Below are 25,884 nucleotides of genomic sequence, written 5' to 3'. Positions count from 1 at the left end.
GAAAGATCTTAATCAGAATTATTTACTACAGAGTGTGAAAGTTAGAAACCTACTAGTAGGGTATAATATAGCAGAAAGTAGTATAGTGCACTCTATCAAAGCAATTATATTAAAGCAATTGTATTAAAGCTGTCAAAAGGAACAATCATTAAATAGAGATTGATGTAACTCACCACACAAGACAGTGGGAACATCTCTCTCTTAATCCCTGGGGAGTGACCATGAAGAGGTGTCCCTGCTTCAGGGGAGAAGCTCTACAGTTCAAGGAAGTCTGTGGAAGACTCTGCCATGTGAAAATTGGACTGGGCTTTTATAGGTATAAAGTGATGGACTGGCAGTCACAGATTTACAGGCCAGTGAGCAGCTTATCTGTCAAATCCTGCTTCAAAAAGCAGGATGTGTGTTTGAGGTTTGGTGAATCAGGCCTGTTTTAGCACAATTCAACACCAAAACAGCACCCTGGTGCCAACAGTAGAACTTGCATGAGAGCTTGTACTGTTTGCATTCTCTGATCAGATTCAAGGCCTTATTGGGGTAGAACATCCTGCCACAGTCCCCCCAAGACTGCAGTCAATCATCTTGGCTTGGCTGCACCAGTTATGGTGGGGAATTGCCAGCGCTTGGCTTGGCAGGGCAACGCCTCCCCACAAGCCCTGGCCATGCCAACATGTCCACACCCAGCCCTTCCACCAGGCCCAGCCCTTCCCACAGATGCAGATGAAGAAGCTGTCTATTAAGAATCCCAGAAGGAGACCAGTGAATACTGAGCAGCGCATGGCCTGCCCAAATGTCACAGGAAGAAAATATCATAGAGATAATTCATTGTGTCTACTCATTCTTACTAACTGATACAATAACTCAGTCATGATGTATATCTGTCACTTATATGCCTTTGTGGCGTGCCTGATGTTGTGATTAGTGTGACTGACAATGCCTTTAATATCACTTCAGGTGATTCTTATTCGTTTGGTTGTATCACAAATCAAAATGTATCCATTCTCAATCTGTCATTGGTGGTTTTCCTGAGCAGAGGAGCCAAACTGTGGTTCCCAGTGAGCTTGGCCAGGGGCTGGGAGGATGATGCAAGATACAGTAAATCGGGGAAACTGTTCTAATTGCTTTTGTCATCTTTGCATTAATCAAGGCAGCAACGACAGCCATGCATTAGCCCATTTTAACTATTCTTTCTGTATGTATTGTTTGTATTGCTGGTAAGCAAGAATCAGAGTTGGAATCAAACTTACATTTGGCTCTAATAAAGAAGGTCATAATATAATTGAATTTGTATTATGAATTTGGCTGAAATTTGAAAACAAACTCAAAATTCTAAATCAGGTGACTTTTGAAGATGTCTCATTGGCTTTAGAGATATCTTCAGTGAACTTCCTTCACAGTATCCAAACTAGAAAGACTCCAAAAAATGGACAGCTAGTATAGTTCAGATAATACTGTCAAAATACCAGACAATACTATGATTATTAATTATTATATTTCTGTTACCTTTCATGAAAATTCGTATTGTTTTGTTGCACTGATTGTTTTGCAGTGCTCATGTTTGTATATGTTTTGTCCCAGTAGTTTTACAGCAGCTGGCAAGAATTGTTTAGAATATCCCTCTCTCCTCTCTGACAGCTGCAGCATATGAAAGAGACCTTTTGGTTTACGAGTCCACACAAGATTCTGTGTGATCATGAAATAACAATGTGTGAGGTGCTGAGCCTCACAGAAGAAGAGCTGTGTGTTAGAAAGCAAGAAAGTGGTTGGTTGGCAAGACTGCAAATGAAAGGCTGATGTTTTTTGGACACCCCCCTTCCCCCACGGGCCCTAGCTCGTATCATACCTACAATCTTCTGATAGACTGGTAACATTACAGCATGATGATTTGTTCAAGTTGTTTAAATGGTTTGTCTAACTTGTGCCTTGCTTTACTGAATACCCTAGTTAAGTGAATTTTGATCATGTCCTGGATACTTTTCTTAATGCTCTTATGTTATACTTAAATATGGAGCATTTATTATCATGTTAATGGCAGCCACATGAACATAAGAAATAAGTCTTTCAGTTGGCCTGCTCCTACTCTGTATGTGTTCAGTGAATGCTCTTGGTGTTCCTCCAGAGGGTGGCTGGGCACTGAACAGGCTCCCCAGGGCAGTGGGCACAGCACCAAGGCTGACCCAGCTCAAGGAGCATTTGGATGATCCTCTGGGGCACATGGTGTGACACTTGGAGATGGTCCTGTGCAGGGCCAAGGGTTGTACTTCATGATCCTTGTGGGTCCCTTCCAGCTCAGCATATTCTGTGATTCTGTGACATCACCTGGGCTGGTCCCATTGCACAAGGAGCCTTGTCCCTCCCTGCAAAAATGTGGATGCCCACCATGTGGGGATGGGTTCACCTCAGTGCCTGAAAATGAGGAGGGGGACCCCCAAAAGATGTTTATCGCCCCCAAAATTGGTGGGAAGCAGCAGGATCCTCTCCAAAATAAGCTCTTTGTGTCCCTCCTTGTGATGCCCCACTCCAAGTGCTGGAGCCATGAGTTCCCACTCAAATCTCCCAGTACCCTCCTCAGGATTGGGGGCACCCCAAAAACTCCCTCGGTACTAGAGGGTACCCCAAAATCCCTTCAGGAAAGGTGTCCCTCCAGGCCTCACCATCCCCAAGATTCAGCTCTTGTTTTGCTACTGGGGACGAGGATCAGCACAAGAAACACAGACACCAACTTTAAAGAATAAGTGTAAAAATTTACTATAGTGCAAAACAGTAAAGAATTACGAAAGAAGCCAGGAATTATAAAAGGATAAGCTTAGCAATGCACCTAATCATTACTACAAAGAGTGTCTATGGTGATTAAGAAAGACACATCACCAGCGACCTCATTTAATACATTACCATCACCAGCATCCATCAGCTGGGGAGCTCCTGCATCACCCGCTCTGGCTTTTTGCTTCAGCCTGGAGCCGGGCTGCCTCTGGGCACACCTCCATCAAATGAGGCTCAGCATGAAGTGACATCCCAGCCCAAGCAGGCGGGGGCCACCACAGCTCTCAAGAAATGCCCACCCAGCGCTCCAAGCCCGCCAGGCCAGACTTCCAGGACAATTCCCCAACTCCTTTGTCTTGTCCCACTTCAAGAGCAGACACCTCGCCCCCCCTCCCCCTTGCAACTGCTCTCACCTGCAGCTGCACAAACTCCCGGGGCAAGCCCTTCGACCAAGTGAAGGCCCACAACTTCTGCACCAGCTTGCTCAGGGGAGGGACGTTACAATGGACCGCAAGCGGGCTGAAGAAATTTCCCTTTTTCTTTGCGGGTGTATCGGGGCTTAATTAGATGTCGATACTTTTGGTCTCTCTTTGGCCCAACCGCCTGGGAGGGTCTATCCTTTTCCTGCCAACTTAGGAGAAAACAAGCACTGAGAAACGGCAACTTCGTCCTTGAAGGAAGTGTTTTGGACAAACTACAATTAATTGGTGTCTTATTATTGCCTGATTGCCTTCCAAGGGCATTTGAAGAAAAAAGGGAACAGGAGGGTGATGGAGTACGCCCCCAGACTCATTTAGAAAAGACCCCCTGAAGTACAGCGCGCAAGCGCGGGGGGGATTCCAAAGGACACATGCGTGTGCAGAAGGGGCACCGCTTCCAGAACGTTGGGAGGGACCGAAGGCCTCTGGCTGGGCGGTGCTAACCACACCTGCCCAGGTGGACATCGCCAATCAATTGGATAAAAAGCGGATGGCTCGTGCTCGGCAGACGCAAGCTTCACATCAAAGGACAACGTTGCCTTTGGCGGGCACGCCCGCTATCTTGTGAGCCTGCCGACTCTCCCAGAATGCAGCTTCTGCTCTGGGCAATTCTAGGCCTTCTGGGTCGGGAAGATAACTTCAGAAGCAACACCTGGGCAACTGGGGGAGTCGTACTGAGGGCTTATTTTTCTCCTCCTTCCTCTCTCTTGGGGTTTTTTCCTTTTGTTGGCCACCTCTTGGGAATAGAGATTGTTTGGGTTGAGATTTCAACGGTGTATGGTTTCAGCTTCAGCATCCTTCCCAACTTTCCCTCTTACAGCGGGCTACAAACCCATCCGCTTCCCACAGGATCAGGGAGTTGCCTGTGTTTTATGGCTACCACAAGCTCACCCATTATCTTCTGCCCAGAACACAAAGAGGAGGGCTCAAAAGCACTGGAAGACTCTGGCAACCCAGTAGTAGCAATAGCTCACCTGTAGGCCAGGATCTTAACACGACTGTGCTTCAAGCCTTCACGGAGGAAGGGGACGCATTTGCCTGGCCTCTGGGATGGGCTGAAGATGCAGCTGTGAGCAGAGCTGAAGGGAGCAGAGGAGAGCTCTGGCTCGGCCTTCAGGTCTGGCTTCTCTTTCAGCCTTGAAGATTTCTGCCGCACTGATTTGCACTCAGACCAAGGGCAGAGAGAGAAGTCTAAACTCCCGGCCCAGGAAGAAAGCCTTAATAAACCTTCAAAAATAGGACTCTCCTCATCCCTCCCACCTAGGTCCAAAGAGCTCCAATTCTGTCACCAAACGCAGCAGTTCTCCTCAAATGTCGGGACAGTTCTGGCAGCCAGGCCCTTTCTGCCCAAGCTGGACAGGTCCCCACCTGTCCCAGAGGCAAGCAGAGGGAAGAAGAGGGGACAGCCTTGGGATCGGGGAATGGCAGAAGCAAAGCCGGCAGGGGCAACAGAAGAAAACAAGGACACCTACTAGACTCTTCAGTTTATTCAAGACCAAGTTGGCATAAGAACACCTAGCGGGAGCCAAGAGCCTCCTCACAGACTGAGATTGTTCAGACTCAAATTGTTGACAAGATGTACCAGCCCAGTTGAGTAGAGAACCAGACTCGTAGTTTTGGTCTTATTTCCTGCTCGGCTCGTTCTTCCACATCCCTTTTCTATTGTTCTGTTTGGCTGTAAACTTCACTTCAACCTTAAGTTCAAACCTAAAAGGGCCGGTATTCCGAGCAGGAGATTCCAAGTTAAAGATCTTCAATCAGCTAAAGGGAGAGACAGCTTTCAGGCAAACCTTCAAACTAGGCTCCAGGATCATTCCATAGATCCCTCTCCTGAATCATTTGGGCAACCTATGGAAAATAGCATCCTGCAGTCCTCTGAAGGATCCTTAGGCTTCTCCTTCAAGAAGAACAAGGGCTGCTTGGATGAAAACAATCAAGAGATCCAGGATTTGTGGAGGAAAAAGAGAACTGCCCACCGAGCACACCTTGCTCAGCCATCTGCTCATGGAAGAAAAGCGGCCTTTCGTCTCGCAGGCAGCAACCTCCAACAGCAACTTCGTGACATCCAAAACAAGGGGTGGATCAATCTAGCAGGAAAAATTCAGTTATGCGCAGATACGGGTGATCACAGAGGATTCTAGGAGGCCTTGAAAACAGCATATGGACCGACAGACCAGGCCCAAAGCCCTCTACTCAGCGCAGATGGTCAAATGCTTCTCACAGGTGAAACCGCCGTTCTAAATCGATGCTCTGAACACTTTCAGACTCTTTTCAGGACCAACCGTGTAGGTCAAGACTCAGCAATTCAGTCCATTACACAACAACCCGTGAAGAATGAATTGGATGCTGCCCCTACTAGGGGAGAAAACAGGTTACCAAAGGCATCGAGAGCTTTCGGAAGACTCCATAAAAGAGTCTGGCGAAATAATCATCATCATCATCATGGCCAGGTTTCGCGAACGAAGATTTGGGAAGGGATCTACCCACGTCTGTTACAAGCGCGTTGGTGGCTAAAAAGGCCAACACGAGATAGAAACGGCCGGTTGCAAAAGGCACAGCAGAAAGACTCCTTAGGAGATATATTCTGCAAGGCATGATTCTTTCTGCGTTGTCTTTTCTCCTCAAGAGTGATCCTGCGTGCTTTCTCAAAAGCATCAGCAGCGTTAAAGGTAGTGTGTCTCCAGACCTCCCGATTGGAGGCCAGAGTAGACCAGTTATGTTGATCAATATGGCCAAGGCTGAGAGGTTGTTTCGGGGAGTCCTTGTAAATAAACACCTGAAGAAAAGTACAAAGATCAGGGTTTACAGAGCCATAGTGCTGTCTACTCTCTCAGATGGGTCCGAATCATGGCTCATTTACCGCCACCACCTGCGACTCCTCGAACGCTTCCATCAACACTGTCTCCGTACAATCCTAAACATCCGCTGCTCAGATTACGGAACTAATACGTCCGTTCTACAACAGGCAGCAATTACCAGCATTGAGGCCATGTTGCTGAGAACACAGCTGCGTTGGGCAGGGCACGTCTCCAGGATGGAGGACTACCGCCTCCCTAAGATCGTGATCTATGGCAAACTTGCCACTGGCTGCCGCAAGAGAGGAGCCCGCAAAAGGAGACACGAGGACTCCCTGAAGCAACATCTCAGCCTTGGCCACATTGGTCTCCAGCGCTGGTCTACTCTGGCCTCCAATCGAGAGGTCTGCAGACACACTGTCTCTAACGCTGCTGCTTCCTTTGAGAACGCACGCAGGATCACCATCGAAGAGAGAAGACAACGCAGAAAGAATCGTGTCTTGCCGATCCCATCCAAGGAGTCTTTCTGCTGTGCCTTTTGCAACCCATCTTGTCTGTCTCGCATTGGCCTCTTTAGCCACCAGCACGCTTGTAGCAAATGTGGGGAGAGCCCTTCCAAATCTTCATTGGCCAAGCCTAGCCATGATCTGGCTGCCATCCACCACACTGGTCTCCAAATGAGGCTGGAGCTTTGCCAGCTCTTCTTGCAGCTGGCATTTGCTCTTCTCCAGGTTTTCCCACTTCCCACGCAGGCTAGACAGCTCGTCTTGCAAACCCTGACTTGTGACTTCCAGCTGCGTGCGCTTTTGACATTCCCTCTCCAGCTGCTGGGAAAGTTCAGCAACCTGCAGACAGAAAGAACAAAAAAAGAACTCAGCGGGATGGAAAGGCAGTGAATTCCGGGAAAACCCCAAAAGGGGACCTTAAAGGCACCTTAAAGATCATCCGCTTCCAAGCCTCCTGCTTGCCCATGCCTCAATCCCATGCTACGCGCCTGTCCCGCTGATTACAACTCCTGGCGGGTGGTTTCCACGTCTCCTGCTATCATGCTCTGCATTCTGGCAGGGATGTGCTATCACACTGACTGCTGACTACAGGGCATACTCGGACCAGCGGTATTGCAGAGCTTGCAGCATTGCTGCAAAATTAGAAGGCCGTGAAGACTTCCCAAGGAGTAGGGAGCTCTGCTGTTTCATGGAGGAAGACGTAGCAGGAACTACACCAGCAAATGCCTCCTATCCAGAGTAACATATTAAAGCAAGGTCCAGGGAAGAAACTGCTAGAACGAAGATTACTGATGAAGAAAAAGGTGTCTCACAGATGTCTGGTGGCATTTGGCACTCACGGTGACATCAGCCATTTCAAATAGGTCACACACACCCTCCGTGTCAATTTAGTGGAGAACTTAGGGGGGAGGTTCCTGCGCCACAGTGCTCTTTCCCACGGTTTCTCTTGTCAAAGAATGGAGTTCCACAGCTCATTGCTTCCAGTTCCGTATTTTTGGGCCTTGGACCACTCTGGAAAATTTGGACAAACCTGATGACCAGAAGTCTTCCACTTTACCACAGATGCCTGAGACCCAGGCTTCTGCTCGGTCCCAAACTGATGCCATGACGTCCCAGGCCAGTTGAATCCAGAAGTGGACTTGCAGTCAGGTGTCCGATGACGGCGCTGCTTGGGACTGCAGATCTGCTTCTGTGGCGCTCCCAAAGGAGCTTGGTGTTGGCCTCTGCAAGTCTCTCATTAGCTCTGAAACATTCACAAGCACACACAGAGTCATCTTTGGCAGGAAGGCTTTCGCAAAGTTACCCTCCACGGCCTTCACTATTACCCCACTTCTAAAAGCCAAGGGCATGAAGAGCGTCCAAACCCAGCACATCCTTTGATCGGAGCTTGTTCCCAGGGCCTGTTTCTAAGAAATCACACCAAGTGCAAGGAGCAGACAGTGTCACCTCCAGAAGAACTCTGGCCTACCCTGGTTTTCTCAAGGAAAGCTCAACCCTCAGACCCGCTACCAAAACAGAAGCCAAACAAGAGCCTTCTTAGTTTGGATTCACAGAATCCAACTCTCTTCTCCGAGAGGCCTCTCCTCGTTCAAACAGGAAAGGGCACAAGATTCGTCTTTTCTCTCCCCCACGGGATGAGGAGATTAGAGACTGGCAAAAAGACTGCCTGCTAAAACAGCAGCAACTTGAAAAAGACACCAGCAATGCCAGAGTGGCGCTACTGTGCTGTTACTGCTGGAACTCTAAAGAGAAAGGAAGACAGGTCTGATGAAGGCAAGGTCTTAAGGAACTTTCCCCACAAAGATGCCACGTTCTGCTTTCACACCTGACGCTGGCCAGATGTAGAAAAGGGATTTAAGAAGGAAAATGCACGAGGAAAAAGGAGTCTCTTAGTAGCAGTCCAAAAAAGCAGGGACTTACCTTTCCAGTCTCTTGGCTAGGCTTTTTCTGCTTTTTGCTTCCACCACATACAGCTCTTTATACTTTTCCACTTCTGCCTGGGTGGATTCTTTTTGAAAAGGTCTTTCTGCTTGGTTGCTTCTTATCCTTCCCAGTGCACGGTCAAGATCTCTAATTCTCTCTTCTAACTGGTTTTTCAGGGAGTCCAGATGACTGCTTCGGATTTTTTCTAATGTGTCCTGGTGGGCTGCCTGTGCCTGAAGGAGACAGTGCACCTTCAACCACCACAAGAAAAAGAGAGCTCTGCCCAGCACAAAATTGCACGCACCCAGTTTCAAGGGCCCAGCCCTACTCAGAGAGGCGGCTCTGCCTCCTCACTCCCAGCAGCAATCAAGGCAGAACCCAGCAGCTACCAAGGCAAACAATTCTTTGCAGTGGGAAAGAAGACCAAACTAGCACTCTTATTCAAAGCTACTAAGGAAGACACACTGTATCTGTAGGACAGAGCACAGCGAAAAGGATTCTTCAAAGACAAGAAGAGCATCCCCCACCCCTGTCATTTAAGTGACTCCTTTGCAGAGCACCTTTTCCCCCCTACAAGGACAAAGCAGCACCTCTAGGTCTGGCCATGACAGCTGCAAGTTGCCAAACCCATTCAAGGATGAGCAGCGAGAACCAGAGCAGCCCACAGAGATACCCCCCAAGCACTGCAAAGTGCCAGTCTGCCTCGGGCAGCCTTTGCATTCAGGGACCTGCCGGCACGTGACACACCCACGGCAGCACTCCTGCCCAACCAGATTGCCTTCTCCCACTGCCTTCAGCAAAGACAGAAGCTAACCCACAGAATACAGGAGCAAAAGAAAAACACCAAACCCCATGGCCACAACAGAAGTTTACGTAGCGCCTGTGGACGCTGGGGAGAAATTCACTTACTTGCAAAAACTCATTGACTTCCTGGAGTTTTTGTCTGAGTTCCCGGTCGGCTTGCTCTTCCACCTCTTTTTTCCATTGTTCCAGTTGGCTGCGATCCACCAAGTCAGTCTCCAAATGATGCCGGAGTTTTGCCAGCTCTTCTTGCAGCTGGCATTTGTCCATCTCCAGGTTCTTGCACTTCCCACGCAGGGTAGACAGCTCGTCTTGCAAATCTTGATTTTTGGCTTCCAGCTGCGTGCACTTTTGACATTCCCTGTCCAGCTGCTGGGAAAGTTCAGCAACCTGCAGGCAGAAAGAAAAAAACAGGAACTCGGCGGGATGGAAAGGCAGTGAATTCTGGGAAGACCTCAAAAGGGGGCGGCCAGGGAGTCTATATTCATCATCTGCTGCCTCAGGACTAGAAACAAAGTCCAACCAGCCTCTTCTTTTCCAGCAAGAACAGCTTTCCCATCATTTGTCATAGGATTCCTCAGCTTCCCATCCTTTCCGAGTTCCTCCTGCAAAACTGCTCCAAGCTTCTGCACTCCAAAGGAATCACTGCAAAGGCAGGAAGCCATTCTACAGCGATGCCTTCCAAACCCAAGCGTGGCTGACAGACGCCGCTTTAGCAACGGATCCGAGCGACCAGTGGAGAAGGAGATGAGAGGTTCCGTGTCACTACCGCAGAGACAGAGCAGCCTCAAAAGCACTGCTGGGAACAGTCCTTCTGGCTCCCCGCCACAGGATGGGCTGAAACAGCTCCCTGTGAGCAATAAGTGACAGATTTTCCCCTGGGAGGCACCTGTCCTCATTGGGCCCTGGGCAGCAACAACACTGTTGAGAAAAGCAAAACCTCAAGTGCCTCCTGCTCAGCTCCTGCCTGAGACAGGGCTCAGGGGCTGATCGTGCCCTGCCACTGACAGCGCTGTTCCTCCCCTCTCTCCCAGAGCAGCAATTCATCTGTCACACCCAGAGGACGCTGTCACAGCCTCCCTCAAGCTGCAGCCAGGCCTCAGCTGGGCCCCACTGCTCTCAGCCCATGCACGTGATGTCCTGCAAGGACCTGCCCATCCCTCAGGCCCAGCCGGGGGATCTGCACTCTTGGCTGACCCCGCTCACTGTCAGCGGACCTGTTCTGCTCTTCCTGCTCAGGGCCTGTGGCACGGCTCCCTGGCCCCTCAGCTCACGCACCCTGCCAGGCTGGTTGCCACTCTCGCCTCGCCCTTCCTCTGCAGGACAGCCTGGCCTCCATCAGCCCTTACACCTACTGCTTTGTCCTTAACATTTCCATCTTTCCCCAGAAGGAGAACTACCTCCGGATTACTTAGAGTCATCTCCCACTGCAACAGCAGAAGGAGCATTAAGAAAAGCCCATCACACCCAAAATGCAGACAAGGGAAAAAAATCATCACCATGACAAGAAATAGAGGGAAAGCATCTCCCAGCTTTCAAAAGAAGGAACAACCAAAAAGCCCCACCCAGAGCCAGGCTCACCTCTCTTCGTAATCTGTCAACTTCCTTGACCTTTTCAGAATAACTCTTCTTCATTTCCTCCAGCTGGGACTGGCTTTCTTTCTCTTCATTAAGCCTGACTTTCCTCCTCTCTAGCCTCAGAAGCTTTTCCAACCTGCACAGCAAATTAGTTAAGAAAACCATGAAACACAGGAACAACCAGCCTTTCCCCCACAGTCTCACAGAAACGCCACAGACAGCATCCAAGCCTAGAAGGGCTTGGCTTGGCAGGGACCTTAAAGATCATCTCGTTCCAAGCCTCCTGCTGTGGCCAGGGACACCTTCCACGAGACCAGGTTGTTCACAACCCCATCCAACCTGGCCTTGAACACTTCCGGCCATGGGGCATCCACAGCTTCTCTGGGCAACCTGTTGCAGGTCCTCACCACCCTCACAGGAACCAATCTCTTCCTAGGATCAAATCTAAACCTACTCTCTTTCCGTTTGAAGCCATTCCCCCTTGTCCTCTCCCCACATGCTCTTTGAAATGCACTCTCTTCATCCTTCTTGTAGGCTCCCTTCACACACCGAAAGGCCACCAGTAGGTCACCCCAAAGCCTCCTCTTTTCCAGGCTGAAGTATTGCAATTGACCCAGCCTTTCCTCAGAGGAGAGCTGCTCCATCTTTCTAACCACCTTGCTGGCCTCCTCTGGACTCAGCTTGGCAGCTCCCAGGGCCCTCCTTTCTACCCCTTTCAAAGATGGGCACAGTGAGTTTCCCTTTTTCCCATCACCTGGGACTTCGCCTGACTGCCACGACTTTTCAAATATCAAGGAGAATGTCTTGGCAACTCCATCAGACCCTGCTGGCCAATGGAGGGCAATAATGCTGGCCAGATGGAGAAGATGGATTTCCAAGGAAAATGCAGGAAGAAAAAGGAGTCTCTTATTACCACTCCAAAAAAAGCAGGGACTTACCTTTCCACTTTCTTGGCTAGGCATCTTCTGGTTTTCACTTCCTCCAGATACAGGTCTTTGTACATCGTCATTTCTGCCTGCGTTGCTTCTTTACGAGAAGCACTCTCTTGTTGGGTTCTTTTTACCCTGTCCAATTCACTTTCGAGGCCTCTAATTCTGTCTTCCAACTGGATTCTCACGGAATCACAATGACTCTCTCTGATTTGTCCTAATCGGGCCTGTGCCTGAAGGAGACAGTGCACCTTCAACCACCACAAGAAAAAGAGAGCTCTGCCCAGCACAAAATTGCACGCACCCAGTTTCAAGGGCCCAGCCCTACTCAGAGAGGCGGCTCTGCCTCCTCACTCCCAGCAGCACGTCCACCCCCTCACCCCCACCCCTGTCATTTAAGTGACTCCTTTTCGGAGCACCTTCCCCCCCTACAAGGACAAAGTAGCACCTCTAGGTCTGGCCATCACAGCTGCAAGTTGCCAAACCCATTCAAGGATGAGCAGCGAGAACCAGAGCAGCCCACAGAGATACCCCCCAAGCACTGCAAAGTGCCAATCTGCCTCGGGCAGCCTTTGCATTCAGGGACCTGCCGGCACGTGACACACCCACGGCAGCACTCCTGCCCAACCAGATTGCCTTCTGCCACTGCCTTCAGCAAAGACAGAAGCTAACCCACAGAATACAGGAGCAAAAGAAAACCACCAAAACCCATGGCCACAACAGAAGTTTACGTAGCGCCTGTGGACGCTGGGGAGAAATTCACTTACTTGCAAAACGAGGCTGACGTCTTGTAGCTTTTGACTTCTTTCCTGGTCAGCTCGTTCCTCCACCTCTCTTCTACATTCTTCTCTTTGGCTGCCATCCAGCACCAAAGTCTCCAAATGATGAGTGAGTTCTGCCACCTCTTCTTGCAGCTGCCATTTGCTCTTCTCCAGGTTTTCACACTTCCCACGCAGACTGGACAGCTCTCCTTGCAAAGCCTGCTTTTGAGCCTCGAGCGGCATGCCTCTTCTAGGCTCCATGTCCAGCTGCTGGGAAAGTTCACCACCCTGGATACAGGACAAAAAAAACAGAAAAGGAAACTCAGCGGCATCTAAAGGCAGTGAATTCTGGGAAAACTTCTCAAGGGGGTGGCCATCGCAACTGTATCTCTCCTCTACTGGAAACCAGCCTAGAAAACACTTGAAAGATTCCCCGACAGAAAGAAGAAACTTTAGACCTACTTAAGAATTTGGGAGACACTCCTGGCAGCAATACTTCCGGCTCCCTTGGAGCTCAGGATGAAACTCCTCATTTAGAATCTAAGAATTCCTCCAGTGTCCAGCACAGCAAATACCCTCGGGGTAGCAGCTGGCAAAAGGACCAGGCTGCTTTCTGAGCAGCCTCTACTGGGGAGAAGGCAGAAACTGAGCTCCCCTAGGCTCTCCAGGAAAACTTCATCTGACACTTTCCCCACACAAATAGGCAACTAGACTCAAGAGTCACAAAAAGGCAAATTTAGCACCAGCTTACTGAGGCAGAGGCTTGCAGGGCTCTCGGAAGGGCTTCAACACCATCGTTTGGCTGCTGGACAGTGCCTTCCAATCTGCTCTTTTCACTTGCAAAGCTTAAGAAGAAATACAGCTCTTATTACCAGAAAATCCAATGCCAGACAAACTGTGCTAAGGAACAGAAGCCACAGCAGAAGTGTCCTTCAAAATCCCACTGACTCTCCCCTTGTTTCCACCCAATCCCCCAAAGCCACAGACCCCTCGCTTCACTGGGTTACTCTCTTACTCTTGCGCCTCTTCTTCCAGTTGTTTTACAGTCATGTTAGTCTCGCAAGATGCCAACGGGAGGTCCTGCAGTTTCTGGGAAGATGTTATTACTTCTCTTCCCTTGTCATCCAAGGCAGTCTTCAAGTCACAAACACGATGCTCAGACTGAAGATGCTTTTCTTCCTCCTCCCGCAGCTGTAAAATCACGGGAAGAATCCACAGTTGTCAGGTGAGCTTTTCCAGAGAGGAGCCAGTTGTTGCTGAAGAACTCAGGTGCTGCAGGTCTGTGTGCATCCCCTCTGCCCAAAGAACTGCAATCCACTCAAGTCCCTTCAAAGCTTCACTTCTACTACCCCATGAACACAAACTGTAGGCCTTTGTCCTCTTTTACAGCAGCCTCTCCTATCCCTCCACTGCTTTCCTACAGCACGCTTCTAAGCACCGACACTGCCCCTCCGTCCTTTTTGGTCACCTGGGACACTTCCTGTAATTCCCTTGCTTGCTACTCCAGGAAAAGACCAGTGAAATAGTTCATCTTCCTAAAGGAAGGCGTCTGGCAAGTGGCAGAGGCCAAGTGCTCTGGCACATGTGCTCTGGAGCCCAGGATTGCACCAGGGCAGCACGGGGAGTTTTCTTCAGTGGGAAAGACCCGCACTGTAGTGCAGAGAGAGGCGCCCAGCAGCCCCTGAGCAGGAAGCAGTGGATGCCTGAGGAGAGGCAGTTCTGCTTCAGTGGGGTGGGGCCAGGAAGGGTGGCATCACTGACGAACTGATGACCACCATTTCAGCAAAGGCAGCCAGGTGAACTGCTCCACAGACCTCCCCTGGAGTCGAGAATGGAGCCAGGGCTGCGTGGGGAGTCTTCTTAAAGCAGGAAGACCTCCAATGGAGCAGAAAGACAGGAACCCCAGCCCCCCTGAGCGGTAAGGAGTGAAACCCTAAGGAGAGGCAGCTCTGCCTCAGCATGGCGGGTTGTGGGGCAGGGGGCCGGAGGGACAGAGGCAGATCAAAACCCGATGGAACTACTGCTTCCTTAGGTCTCTGTCATAGTGGCTCCCAGAATACTGTTTTGTCCCTTTTTGTGATGGAGAGGAAGCAACAAGCACCCCCAGGTTTATCCCTGTGGGGACAGGCTTTCCATACCTCCACGTCAGCCCTGTCCAACTCCTCCTGCAAGCGCAGATTATCTTCCTCCAGGTGAGCCTCATGGCTTCCAGGAACCACAAGAGCAGTCCTAAAGCATCCAAAAGTTCATCGGAAACATGTCTCATCCTGCATCATTTTTCCCCTGCTTGCTCCCAAAAGACCTCTTCCCCCCTTTCCTACAAGCTCCGGGAAAGCAAAGCCAAGTCCATGCAAGCACTGGAGAATTTCTCTTAGAAGGGGCCTCCCTGAAGCAGCCTCAACTACCAGCTCAGGCCGTGCTCTTCAGGGCTCCTTGCACTGCTCTTCAAAGGCCCCACCGATGCAGCTGCACAAACTCCCGGGGCAAGCCCTTCGACCCCCTGACCATCTCCATGGCAGCAAGTTTTCTCCTTCGGTGTGCTCGGAGCCCCTCGTGTCCCCTGGGACCGTGTTGCTTCTCTTTCCCCCAACGCTTCCCTTCAGAGCACTTCACGCCCCAACTCTGCCGTGCCTTAAACCCCCCTGGCCTGCAGAGCAGCCACGCTGCTGAGCTACTGGCAAGTTTCCCCATGGCTCTGGCTCTGGGGGGGGGAAGGGCACCACAGACAAGGCTTTCTTGCAGACCTCAGGGGGCAAAGGGTGAGAGCCCCAAAGCTACGAGAGCAGCCAAGTGCAGACCTGCATTTACCAGTCACCCAGGGAACTGCTTTCACGGGGCTCCTCCTTCTTTTGCCCAGCTCATTGCCACGCCCCTCGTCTCACTCACACTTGCAGACCACCCAGAAGGCCCGGGTGCTCTTTTGACAAAGCCCTCACCTTTCCCACTGGCCTTGAGCGTGCCTGACAGCTGCTTTTTTCACAAGGCACTCCACAATCTCCTCATGCTGTTGCAAGGCTGCAAGTTTCAAGGGGGTAAATCCCCACTAAAAGGAGAAAGAATCCCCATTAGAAAGACACAGACAAGCTCTGCAGCTCTTGGAAAGAGCAGCTTTACCCACATGCCAAGGTTACCTGGTTCTGAGCATCACTCTTGGCATGATGCTCCAGTAACAGCCCTGCTACAGCTGTGTTTTTAGACAGGACAGCCAGGTGAAGGGCAGTGTTGCCGTCCGCGTCTGCCAGATTGGGGTCGGCACCGTGTTCCAGCAGAACAGCAACACATTCTTCCTGCTCCTGCTGGACTGCCTGGCAACAACACACCAAAAGGGAAAGACTTCCAACTTTTACATCCATCCCCCTCTCCCACAACTCCCTCAGCTCCTGAGTGCTGCCATAGAAGACCATCTGCAAAGATCAGCTAACAGAGGCTGTGCCGTGCCCATTGCAATAGGTGTGTTTCTATGGCCCTGCACTGCAAGGAATCCTGCCAGACACCTCCCCTTTAACACCCCAGCACTAAGCCCCACCTCCAAGCTCAGAAGGCATTCCACACACCTTCATCAGGGCCGTTCTCTTGAAGCTGTCAGCGAGGTTGGGCTGGCTGTTCTTTCTTAGCAGATATCTCACGACATCTGCATGGCCATTGGCCGAAGCCAGATGCAGAGGTGTCCTAAAAATTAAACAGACGCTCTTAACCCAGACAGACAAAGGACGAGCCCAAGCTGTGTCTCTACCCAGCACCCTGGGGACCCTGCTCCGACTCTGCTCCTCCTGCTGCTGCTGCTGCTGCTGCTGCAATGCTGCGCTGACCAGCCAGAGGGCAGAAGAGAACAGGTGACGGCTGAGCAGCTGCAGAACAGCCCTGCAGAGAGACCACGGCCAAGCGGCAGGTGGGCAACACGCCTTTCCAACAGCGCTGGAGCCCGGCCGGCAGCTCCGAGCAGTGAAAAGCTCAAGAGTTCCCTCTCCCAGCTGACAGGGCAAATCTCATTTTTCAAGCCTTATCCCTAAGAGAGGGCTGCCGAGGACTACTGCAGCTTGGCTCAGGAGCAGCCAAGTTGTGCCATCAGCGTGGCCCAGAACTCACCGCATCTCCTGGTCTGGCCTGTCGATGCCGACTACCTTCATGTACCAGCGCCAGCGCCTCAGCCAGCCCAGGTCCCCGCGGGCGGCCGCGCGGTGCAGCCTGCCCAGCCCCTGCTCCCGGAGCTGGGAGGCGCTGCTGGAGCTGGTGGCAGCCCAGGGCTGCCCACTGCTGCTGCTGGAGGGCGACTGCCGTCGCTTCTTGCTCAGAAGCCACGGCATGGCCCTGCTTGCAGCTCCCAGCAGCAGGAGTGCAAGAAGCCCCCGGCGGGCTGCCGGGAGCCAAGTGGGGATGAGGAATGGGACGAGGGCGAGGTTTAGGGGGAGGGTGACAAAGGGGACAAGGGTGAGAATAAGGACGGGCACGGGGTAGAAAGCACAAGGCAGACGAGGTCGCCCTGCGCAGCGGTCGTGGCCTGCAGCTGCCAAGACGGCGATGCAGGAGCGCAATGCTCCCAGAGCGGGATGTGCTGCTGCTCCCCGAGAGGCTACAGCAGCTCTGGGCGCCGGCTGTGGGCACCAACAAAGCCGTGCCCGACTGGCGCCTGTGGCGTCACAATGGCTGGTGGAAGGCTCAGCACGTCAGCGTGGGGTGTGACAGAGGCCACGGGGCAGGGTGGGGCCGGGCGGGACAGGGCAGGGCGGGGCAGGTGTGAGGGGGCTCTGCTGGGCCTTGTGGGAAGGAGGCGGCCTGGGCCTTGTGAGGGCGGTCGGCGGGAGTGGGCACTGCCCCGCCTCAGGGCGCCCCGGGGCAGGGCCCGGGACGCTCCCACTGGGCCGCAGGCTGCGGTAGGCGCTGGAGCAGCTCCCGCATCACCCGCTCTGGCTTTTTGCTTCAGCCTGGAGCCGGGCTGCCTCTGGACACACCTCCATCAAATGAGGCTCAGCATGAAGTGACATCCCAGCCCAAGCAGGCGGGGGCCACCACAGCTCTCAAGAAATGCCCACCCAGTGCTCCAAGCCCACCAGACCAGACTTCCAGGACAATTCCCCAACTCCTTTCTCTTGTCCTGTTATTGTTGTGGCGGTCAATAAAAGAAAATATGCAGACAGTCTACTTCCAAGCAACAAGACAGGAGAGGAAAGAACCTTTATTGGAACAGAACACTGACTCTTATAGCCCTGGGCACAACATACATGTTAAACTACCATTGGTGTTTTTTCATAAACGTATATCACAATTGGCTGCCCTGCATCACACCATGATGATTCAGCATTTACAGACTTACAGTGACTTGTTTAACTCTGCCTGCCTTCCCACAGACTTGTTTTCAACCCTGACATTGTCCCTCTTGAAGAGCAGACACCTCGCCCCCCCTCCCCCTTGCAACTGCTCTCACCTGCTGCTTTGCCAGATGCCAACAGTCAGTTTCTGCTCCGCTGATGCTCCACCAGCCAACAGGCAGCACACAGCAGGGCAGCAAGAAACTTTCAAACACATCTTGTCCCACTTGGTCCAATGACAACACCAAGTGAAGGCCCACAACTTCTGCACCAGCTTGCTCAGGGGAGGGACGTTACAATGGACCGCAAGCGGGCTGAAGAAATTTCCCTTTTTCTTTGCGGGTGTATCGGGGCTTAATTAGATGTCGATACTTTTGGTCTCTCTTTGGCCCAACCGCCTGGGAGGGTCTATCCTTTTCCTGCCAACTTAGGAGAAAACAAGCACTGAGAAACGGCAACTTCGTCCTTGAAGGAAGTGTTTTGGACAAACTACAATTAATTGGTGTCTTATTATTGCCTGATTGCCTTCCAAGGGCATTTGAAGAAAAAAGGGAACAGGAGGGTGATGGAGTACGCCCCCAGACTCATTTAGAAAAGACCCCCTGAAGTACAGCGCGCAAGCACGGGGGGGATTCCAAAGGACACATGCGTGTGCAGAAGGGGCACCGCTTCCAGAACGTTGGGAGGGACCGAAGGCCTCTGGCTGGGCGGTGCTAACCACACCTGCCCAGGTGGACATCGCCAATCAATTGGATAAAAAGCGGATGGCTCGTGCTCGGCAGACGCAAGCTTCACATCAAAGGACAACGTTGCCTTTGGCGGGCACGCCCGCTATCTTGTGAGCCTGCCGACTCTCCCAGAATGCAGCTTCTGCTCTGGGCAATTCTAGGCCTTCTGGGTCGGGAAGATAACTTCAGAAGCAACACCTGGGCAACTGGGGGAGTCGTACTGAGGGCTTATTTTTCTCCTCCTTCCTCTCTCTTGGGGTTTTTTCCTTTTGTTGGCCACCTCTTGGGAATAGAGATTGTTTGGGTTGAGATTTCAACGGTGTATGGTTTCAGCTTCAGCATCCTTCCCAACTTTCCCTCTTACAGCGGGCTACAAACCCATCCGCTTCCCACAGGATCAGGGAGTTGCCTGTGTTTTATGGCTACCACAAGCTCACCCATTATCTTCTGCCCAGAACACAAAGAGGAGGGCTCAAAAGCACTGGAAGACTCTGGCAACCCAGTAGTAGCAATAGCTCACCTGTAGGCCAGGATCTTAACACGACTGTGCTTCAAGCCTTCACGGAGGAAGGGGACGCATTTGCCTGGCCTCTGGGATGGGCTGAAGATGCAGCTGTGAGCAGAGCTGAAGGGAGCAGAGGAGAGCTCTGGCTCGGCCTTCAGGTCTGGCTTCTCTTTCAGCCTTGAAGATTTCTGCCGCACTGATTTGCACTCAGACCAAGGGCAGAGAGAGAAGTCTAAACTCCCGGCCCAGGAAGAAAGCCTTAATAAACCTTCAAAAATAGGACTCTCCTCATCCCTCCCACCTAGGTCCAAAGAGCTCCAATTCTGTCACCAAACGCAGCAGTTCTCCTCAAATGTCGGGACAGTTCTGGCAGCCAGGCCCTTTCTGCCCAAGCTGGACAGGTCCCCACCTGTCCCAGAGGCAAGCAGAGGGAAGAAGAGGGGACAGCCTTGGGATCGGGGAATGGCAGAAGCAAAGCCGGCAGGGGCAACAGAAGAAAACAAGGACACCTACTAGACTCTTCAGTTTATTCAAGACCAAGTTGGCATAAGAACACCTAGCGGGAGCCAAGAGCCTCCTCACAGACTGAGATTGTTCAGACCAGTGGACCTCGCTTAGCTCAGTGTCCCTCAAACCTTGGTGTGCCACCCCCAGGCTCATCTCTATCGAGCCTGCCTTCATCCCCCTTCAAATCTAGTTTACAGTTCTCCCAAGGAGCCCTGCTATCTCCTGAGCCAAGATCCTTTTTCCCCTTTGATACAAGTGGACACCATCTTTGCCAGCAGGCTCAGTGTCACATAAACTGACCATGACCAAAAACCCCCCAAAATTCTGCTGGTAACACCAGTCTCAAAGCCAGTTCATCTCTAGGGTTTTCATGTTTCTTGCCCTGTAACTGGATAGAGGAGAACACAACCTGAACTCCAGATCCCTCAACCTGCCACCCCAATGCCCTGAGGTCCCTCTTGAATGCCTTCGGAATTCTTGTCGGGAATTTGTCATTGCCCACCTGGAAAACCAGCAGTGGATAACAATCAGTGGGCCATAACTGGATGGGAAGTTTCTTGGTGACTCCCCTTACCCAGGCCCCAGGGAGACAGCACTTCCCCATGGGTTGGTCTGGTCGATTCTGTGTTTCTAGTGTCAGAAAGCAAGGCATTACTTTATTCGCAGCGCTGGGTGGCCAACAAAAATCCTGCCTTCACACAGACACCAATAATTACCTTTTCACCTATTTATACATTTTTAACTTTAAAAAGAATTTAATGTTCATCGGTTCTTTATTGAATAATTCTCTTTCACTACTTAGTATTCTACCTTCTGTTGGTTAGTAATTTCTCATTTTCTATGCTAATTAGGTCCACATTTTTTGGTATTTTTCTAGCTTTTTCCTCCAGTAGGGACCTTCCAGCACATACACTGAATTCTTTGTTAACTTTTTCTTTATCTGTTGCTTTCTGCAAAATATCCTTCTAGTTCATTCCAGATCTTGAATTTCAACAATTGATCTTTCTCTCCTGGGCTCTGTTAATTGAAGTTTATCAAAGTTAGTTTAACAAAACTTAGAGTTTTAGTAGTTTTCCCAAGCTATCTTGTCATCAAAGTAGCTTCTGACAATTTTCCTATACACTGGCTAAAAAAGACTTAAGGCCTAACACAGCATTTATGACTAATTAAAGCAAGTAATCAAAAGGTTAATTAAAGCTATTAAAAATTACATAAGTTATGTTATTTCAAACACTGACATGTGTCTTGTGTCTTTGTTCAGCCTGACAAGAATTTACAATGAACATCATGCCCTTACTGATGGGTTGTGACACTTTTTCTCTTCCCTTTCTTCCTACCCCAAAACTCACTGCCATGTGTTTATACAGTAGGTCAGGCACTCCCACACCAACTTCCATGGCCAAGTGTGTGATTTGCTAATAAAACATTGTGAGTTTTTGCAGACGCTCTGACTTCTTCCTTTCGACCATGAGCATCTACTGTTCTTGGGTGCTCCCTTCCCCTTCAGGGTGGGACATCACAGCACCTGGCTTTGCCCAGAGCAAAGAGCTTGGAGAGCCTGGTGGGAAAGCTGCTGCCACTGGGGTCCTTCAGAGGAACCACATCAAATGACCCACGGTGTCTGTCCCGGTTGGAGATCACCCCAGTGTGGCCAAGGTGGCACCGCTGGTCCCCATGCACAGGTTACCTGGGTGAGGGGATCCAGGTGTGACAAGAGCTGGCAGCAGGTGCCACTTGGGCTCTGAGGACAGGGCTGGGAAGGGCAGGGACGTGTAGCGATCAAGGGCATGGACTCTGTTCCGGTGCAAAACAAAGACCTTTATTTAATAATGTACATACTTATATGGCAGAACAATAGGCAATTCAAGCAGAACAACTGGCAATTTTCTACTTATGCTTACTCTCTCAAACTACATAATTCAATGCTTTAGCAGATACAAATAACTACAGTCCTTAGCAACCAAGGTCCTTCTTGCAGTCTTGTATCTTCTTCTTCCGTGTCTCCTTCTCCTTACCCTGCTTACCCTTCCCACGGCTTTCTGCCAACTAGTGCAACAATGTCCACTGTCCCTGGCCTGAGGGATGTGACACTGTTCACCTTCATAGGGACAGAGCTGCACTGGCCCACAGAGCCCTGGCACACCTGGAGGAGCCAGAGAGCTCCCAGGACCAGAACCAAACATTCCCTCAGCTTCTGGGTGGTGTCAGCACCAGGGAGGTGTCGCTGCTCCACTGTGCAGGCTGTGGAGGGGGATCCCCACACACTCCCTGATGGGCAAAAGGTGCCCCAGAGCAGCCGAAAGGGACCTGCCATGACAGACTGTGCTGGAAGGGGCTGCTCGGGCCGGTTCCAGCCAGTTCTGGGCATTGGCATCTCCATGGCAACTGCCAGGGCTGTGTGATGTGGGGCCTGCGGGTGCCCAGGGGCCACTGTGACACTGCGGGGCCTCCTGGAACTGAGGGGACATTGTGACCCTTTGGGCCCCACCCTGTCCGTGAGGTGTCTCAGGAGCCCCCCGGGTGCCCAGTCCAGCAGAGCAGAGCAGAGCACCTCACTCAGGAAGCAGCAGCTCTGTGCTGAGGCAGCCGCCTCCATCCCACCCCTCCTCCTCCCATCCGCAGCTGCCCCAGCAGCAGCTGATATCTGAGTTTTGAGATGTAGCAAGTACTAACAGTTTTTCCAGCAGAATGTACCATGGAAAATTGCTACATCTCAATTTAAAGAAATCAACCAAGCAAGGTGAGGAAACAATGAAGGGAGCTGAAGCAGCCGAGCAGGCAGTGCCAGGTTGATGTACAACCAGGAGCATTGTCCTAAAGAAATTCATAAGGCAGTCACTCAAAACACTGCAGGTCGAGACAGAGAAGACCACCGAAGACCCCCGATGAAGTCCCTCCAAGACCTTATAAGGATATGCATATATGCTAATATGTGTCGGGACATGTCATGAATACGTAACAGGAATGCAGGGAACAAAAAATGAACAATCATTTAATGCTGACATATAAGCTGTAGTGAAGAGACCTCTGTGTGCACTTGGGAGAACTGACTCCCAGGGCACCCAACGTGCTGTGATCATGCAGCACGTCCTAATAAAGAATGCCTGCCTCTAAAATTCACAAATTGAGCCTTGGGGGTTTCTTTTAGAGGCCGATTTTAGGCAACAAAGCTTCAGGGCAGCCAGGGCGAGGCCTGGTCCCTCCATGGGGACAGGCTGTCATGCTCCTCCAGCACACGGAGCTCCAGGAGCACCAGGAACCATTCCTGCAAGTCTGGGGCTGCTACCTGGGATCTCAGCTCCTTTGAGGAGAAGTGAAAAGACTGCAGGAGATGCCCAGAAGAGTCTTGGGTAGATCCTGGAAGATTCAGGTTCCACAAAAAAGAGAAAAAACATTTCAGCTACCTGCCTTGGAGGAGTCTCAGGCTGATATCCTGGAATTCAGATCCAAAATCAGAGATAAAGACTCTGGAGGATGCCTGGGAGGAGTCTCAGGTAGATCTTGAAGATGCAGGATCTGCCAATGAAGAAAAAACATCTTGGGTAACTACCCTGGAGTCTGGAGCTGATACACAGGATTTCAGATACTGAAATCAGAGCTAAAGACTCCAGGAGAAGCCTGAGAGGAGTCTCAGATAGATCCTGGAAGATCCAGGAACTACAGAAAGCAAAAAATCATCCCCTGGAGCAGGGGGTTGCTACCTGGGATTTCGGGTCCCCAAATCAGAGACAAAGACTCCAGGCAATGTTTGAGAAGGGTCCAGCTGGAAAAAACAGAAAAATCATCTCAGGAACTTGACTTGGAGCTTCTACCCAGGATATCAATTGTCTAAATCAACAGACAAAAAGACTCCGAGAGATGTCAGAGGAGTTTCAAGTGCATCACAGAATAGACAGCTAATTCCAAACAAGCAAAAACATATTGGGAAGCTTCCCTGGAAGAATCTGGGGGTGCTTTCAGGGAACTCATCTTCCTTGAGGAGATGTGAAGACTCCAGGACGCACCTGAGAGGAGTCTCAAGTGGATTCCAGAGCAAAAATTTACCTCCAAAGGAAAAAACCATATTGGAAACCTTCCTTGGAAGATTCTGGGCCCACAGTGAGCAACTCAGGTCCCAAAATCAGAGATCAAAAGAGTCCAGGAGAATCCTAGGAGGAGTCTCAGGTAGATCCTGAAAGACTCAGGATGCACAAGAAAAAAGAAAAATCATCTCAGGTAACTTCGGTACCCTTGGAAGAGTCTGGAGCTGCTCCCTGGGATCTCGGCTCCCTTGAGGAATGAAAAGACTCCAGGAGATGCCTGGGATGAGTCTCAGGTGCATTCAGTAGGATACAATTTACCATGAAAGCAAAATATCATCTCGGGCAGCTTCCAGGGGAGAGTCTGAGACCCCACCCGGGTTGTGGAGTCACCGTCCCTGGAAGTGTTTAAGGAAACACTGGGCATGGCACTCAGTGCCCTGGTCCAGTTGACATCGTGGTGTTCGGTCAACTGATGACGATCTCAGAGGTCTTTTCCAACCTAATTGATTCTGTGATTCCAGGTCCCCAAATCAGAGATCAAAACTCCAGATAATGCTTGAGAAGGCTCCAGCTGGATCCCAGATAAGACCTTTTCCTTCAGAAGAGAAAAATCACCATGGGTACCTGCCTCGGAGGGGTCTGGGGCTGCTACCTGGGACCTCAGCTCCTCAGCAGAGCTCTGAAAAGGCTCCAGGATATGCCTGGGATGAGTCTGGGGTGCACCCAGGAGATGTCCTGGTTTTAAGCCCAGAGATTAAAACACCACACAGCTACTTGCTTAACCTGCACCCCACCCCCCCTTTCTCCCCATCGTGATGGAAAGGGGAGGAGAATCTAAGTAAAACTTGTATGTGGAGATAAGAACAGGTTAACAATTGAAAATAAAGTAAACCACAGTAATAATGGTAAATAATAATAATTAAAAATAAGGGGGGGGAAAACCCCCAAGTGATGCACAATGCAGTAGCTCACCACCCGTGGACCTGACCGATGCCAGACCCCCTTTCCCGAACCCAGATCGGCTCCTTAGGGGTAACTTCCCCCAGTTCATACACTGGCCATGATGTTCTAAATTATCCCTTTGGTCAGTTTGGGTCACCTGTCCCAGCTGTACTCCCTCCCAGTTTCTTTTGTGACCCTCCTCCCTGGCAGAGCACGAGAAAAAAAATACAATAAAATAAAATAAAATAAGCCTTGACAACTTAGCAAAAAACCAAACCATGAGTGTGTCATCATTCCAAATCCAAAACACAGCACTGTAACAGTGACTGAGAAGAAATTAACTCTATCCATCTGAAACCAGGACAAGTCCCATCCAGATACTTTCAACAAATAATAGTTTTGAATTTATTTACTAGGTATCTGAGTAGCCCTCAGTCTATAGATTGCAAAGTGTATGTATTAAAACAGCTGATTCAATTTAAATACTTATCTTGCCCATATGTCGAATGCCTGATCCCAAATTTCTGCTGCAGACACTTGCTTTTAATAAAAATTTATTTTTTCTGTATCGTAGGAAAGAACATTTTAGTACAGTTATCTGTTAAAACAGCCTAAACCAAAAGCTTTCCTCTGATGGGCCCGCCCTGAGCCCCCTTTTCCCCCCAAGTGGCTCCCACCGCCTCAAGAAGGGGCCAAGCCATCTTCTGCTCGGGCTGCCCCCGACCCTCGCAGAGCCCCAGGCTGAAGCCTCTCCCGCCCCACAGCGACCCCCGCAGCCCCTCAGAGGTGGAGGTGACTCCCAGGGGGTCCAGGGGTCTCCGGGGGGTGTCACAGGATAATTGGTGTCGCCTCTTTATTCTCGGTGCAGGTGCACCCCCCCGCCTCCCCGCCGGACCCTCCCGTTCCCCACCGACCTCTCCCGCTCCCGGGACTCTCCTCCACCTCCGCGTGCCATGGGGGGTGACACAGGACAATGGATTATAGGTCTCCCTTGTTTATTCTCCATACAGGTGGGACCCCCCCCCCTTCCCCGCCGGACCCCTCGTTCCGCACTGACCTCTCCGGCCCCCCCAGAACTCACCTCCACCTCCAGGTGGTCCGGGCGGTGTCACAGGATAGCGGGTCTCCCCCATCTATTCCCTGCACAGGCGGGACACCTTCCCCTTCCCCGTCGGACCCCCCGTTCCCCCCGACCTCTCCGGCTTCCCCCCCGACGGCGAAGACCCCGCTGTGCCCCCCCGGCCGGCGACCACGGCGGCGTTCCGGCCCCGCGGGCGCCATCCCAGAGACCCTTCTGGTGGCCACGACCAGGCCGGCGCTGCCCGAGGGCCCCCGCCCGCAG

General features: G+C 51.2%; 2 protein-coding genes across 3 annotated transcripts; both read right to left on the bottom strand.

Annotated features, from left to right (window-relative positions):
- Positions 1–6,821: 6,821 nt before the first annotated feature.
- On the bottom strand, positions 6,822–9,539 carry LOC113997335 (ankyrin repeat domain-containing protein 26-like). Of its 2 annotated transcripts, XM_027739087.2 has the most exons (4): positions 9,373–9,539; positions 8,461–8,696; positions 7,571–7,783; positions 6,822–6,879 (listed from the first exon to the last, which is right to left on the bottom strand). In XM_027739087.2, exons 1-3 carry the CDS (start codon positions 9,532–9,534, stop codon positions 7,594–7,596), a joined length of 588 nt encoding a protein of 195 aa, XP_027594888.1. In that variant the 5' UTR covers positions 9,535–9,539; the 3' UTR covers positions 6,822–6,879; positions 7,571–7,593. The 2 variants fall into 2 exon arrangements, with proteins under 2 accessions (XP_027594888.1, XP_039245464.1); XM_039389530.1 differs by lacking the exon at positions 6,822–6,879 and having other exon boundaries at positions 6,984–7,783.
- A 990-nt stretch (positions 9,540–10,529) lies between these two features.
- LOC113997331 (ankyrin repeat domain-containing protein 26-like) lies at positions 10,530–17,073 on the bottom strand. The gene is made up of 11 exons (XM_039389529.1): positions 16,619–17,073; positions 16,087–16,201; positions 15,664–15,837; positions 15,469–15,575; positions 14,671–14,761; positions 13,548–13,723; positions 13,284–13,377; positions 12,539–12,820; positions 11,781–12,004; positions 10,846–10,978; positions 10,530–10,691 (listed from the first exon to the last, which is right to left on the bottom strand). The coding sequence occupies exons 1-11, from the start codon at positions 16,834–16,836 to the stop codon at positions 10,530–10,532; spliced, it is 1,776 nt and encodes a 591-aa protein (XP_039245463.1). The 5' UTR covers positions 16,837–17,073.
- Positions 17,074–25,884: the final 8,811 nt, after the last annotated feature.

This window comes from Pipra filicauda, unplaced genomic scaffold, assembly GCF_003945595.2.
Source record: "Pipra filicauda isolate LSUMZ 115617 unplaced genomic scaffold, ASM394559v2 scaffold737_size122705_pilon, whole genome shotgun sequence".
Classification (NCBI taxonomy): Eukaryota; Metazoa; Chordata; class Aves; order Passeriformes; family Pipridae; genus Pipra; species Pipra filicauda.
The sequence above is the reverse complement of the archived record's forward strand: the minus strand, read 5'-3'. Positions and strand labels throughout refer to the sequence as shown.

Excerpts from the sequence above, each read along its gene's own strand:
- LOC113997331 (XM_039389529.1), bottom strand. The coding sequence starts at position 16,836 with ATGCCGTGGCTTCTGAGCAAGAAGCGACGGCAGTCGCCCTCCAGCAGC. Across the intron at positions 16,202-16,618 it reads AGGCCAGACCAGGAGATGCG|GACACCTCTGCATCTGGCTT; the intron begins GTGAGTTCTGGG and ends TTTAATTTTTAG. Across the intron at positions 13,724-14,670 it reads TGGACAGGGCTGACGTGGAG|CTGCGGGAGGAGGAAGAAAA; the intron begins GTATGGAAAGCC and ends GTGATTTTACAG.
- LOC113997335 (XM_027739087.2), bottom strand. The coding sequence starts at position 9,534 with ATGGACAAATGCCAGCTGCAAGAAGAGCTGGCAAAACTCCGGCATCAT. Across the intron at positions 8,697-9,372 it reads AAGTCAATGAGTTTTTGCAA|GCACAGGCAGCCCACCAGGA; the intron begins GTAAGTGAATTT and ends TGTCTCCTTCAG. Across the intron at positions 7,784-8,460 it reads CTAGCCAAGAGACTGGAAAG|AGCTAATGAGAGACTTGCAG; the intron begins GTAAGTCCCTGC and ends TGAATGTTTCAG.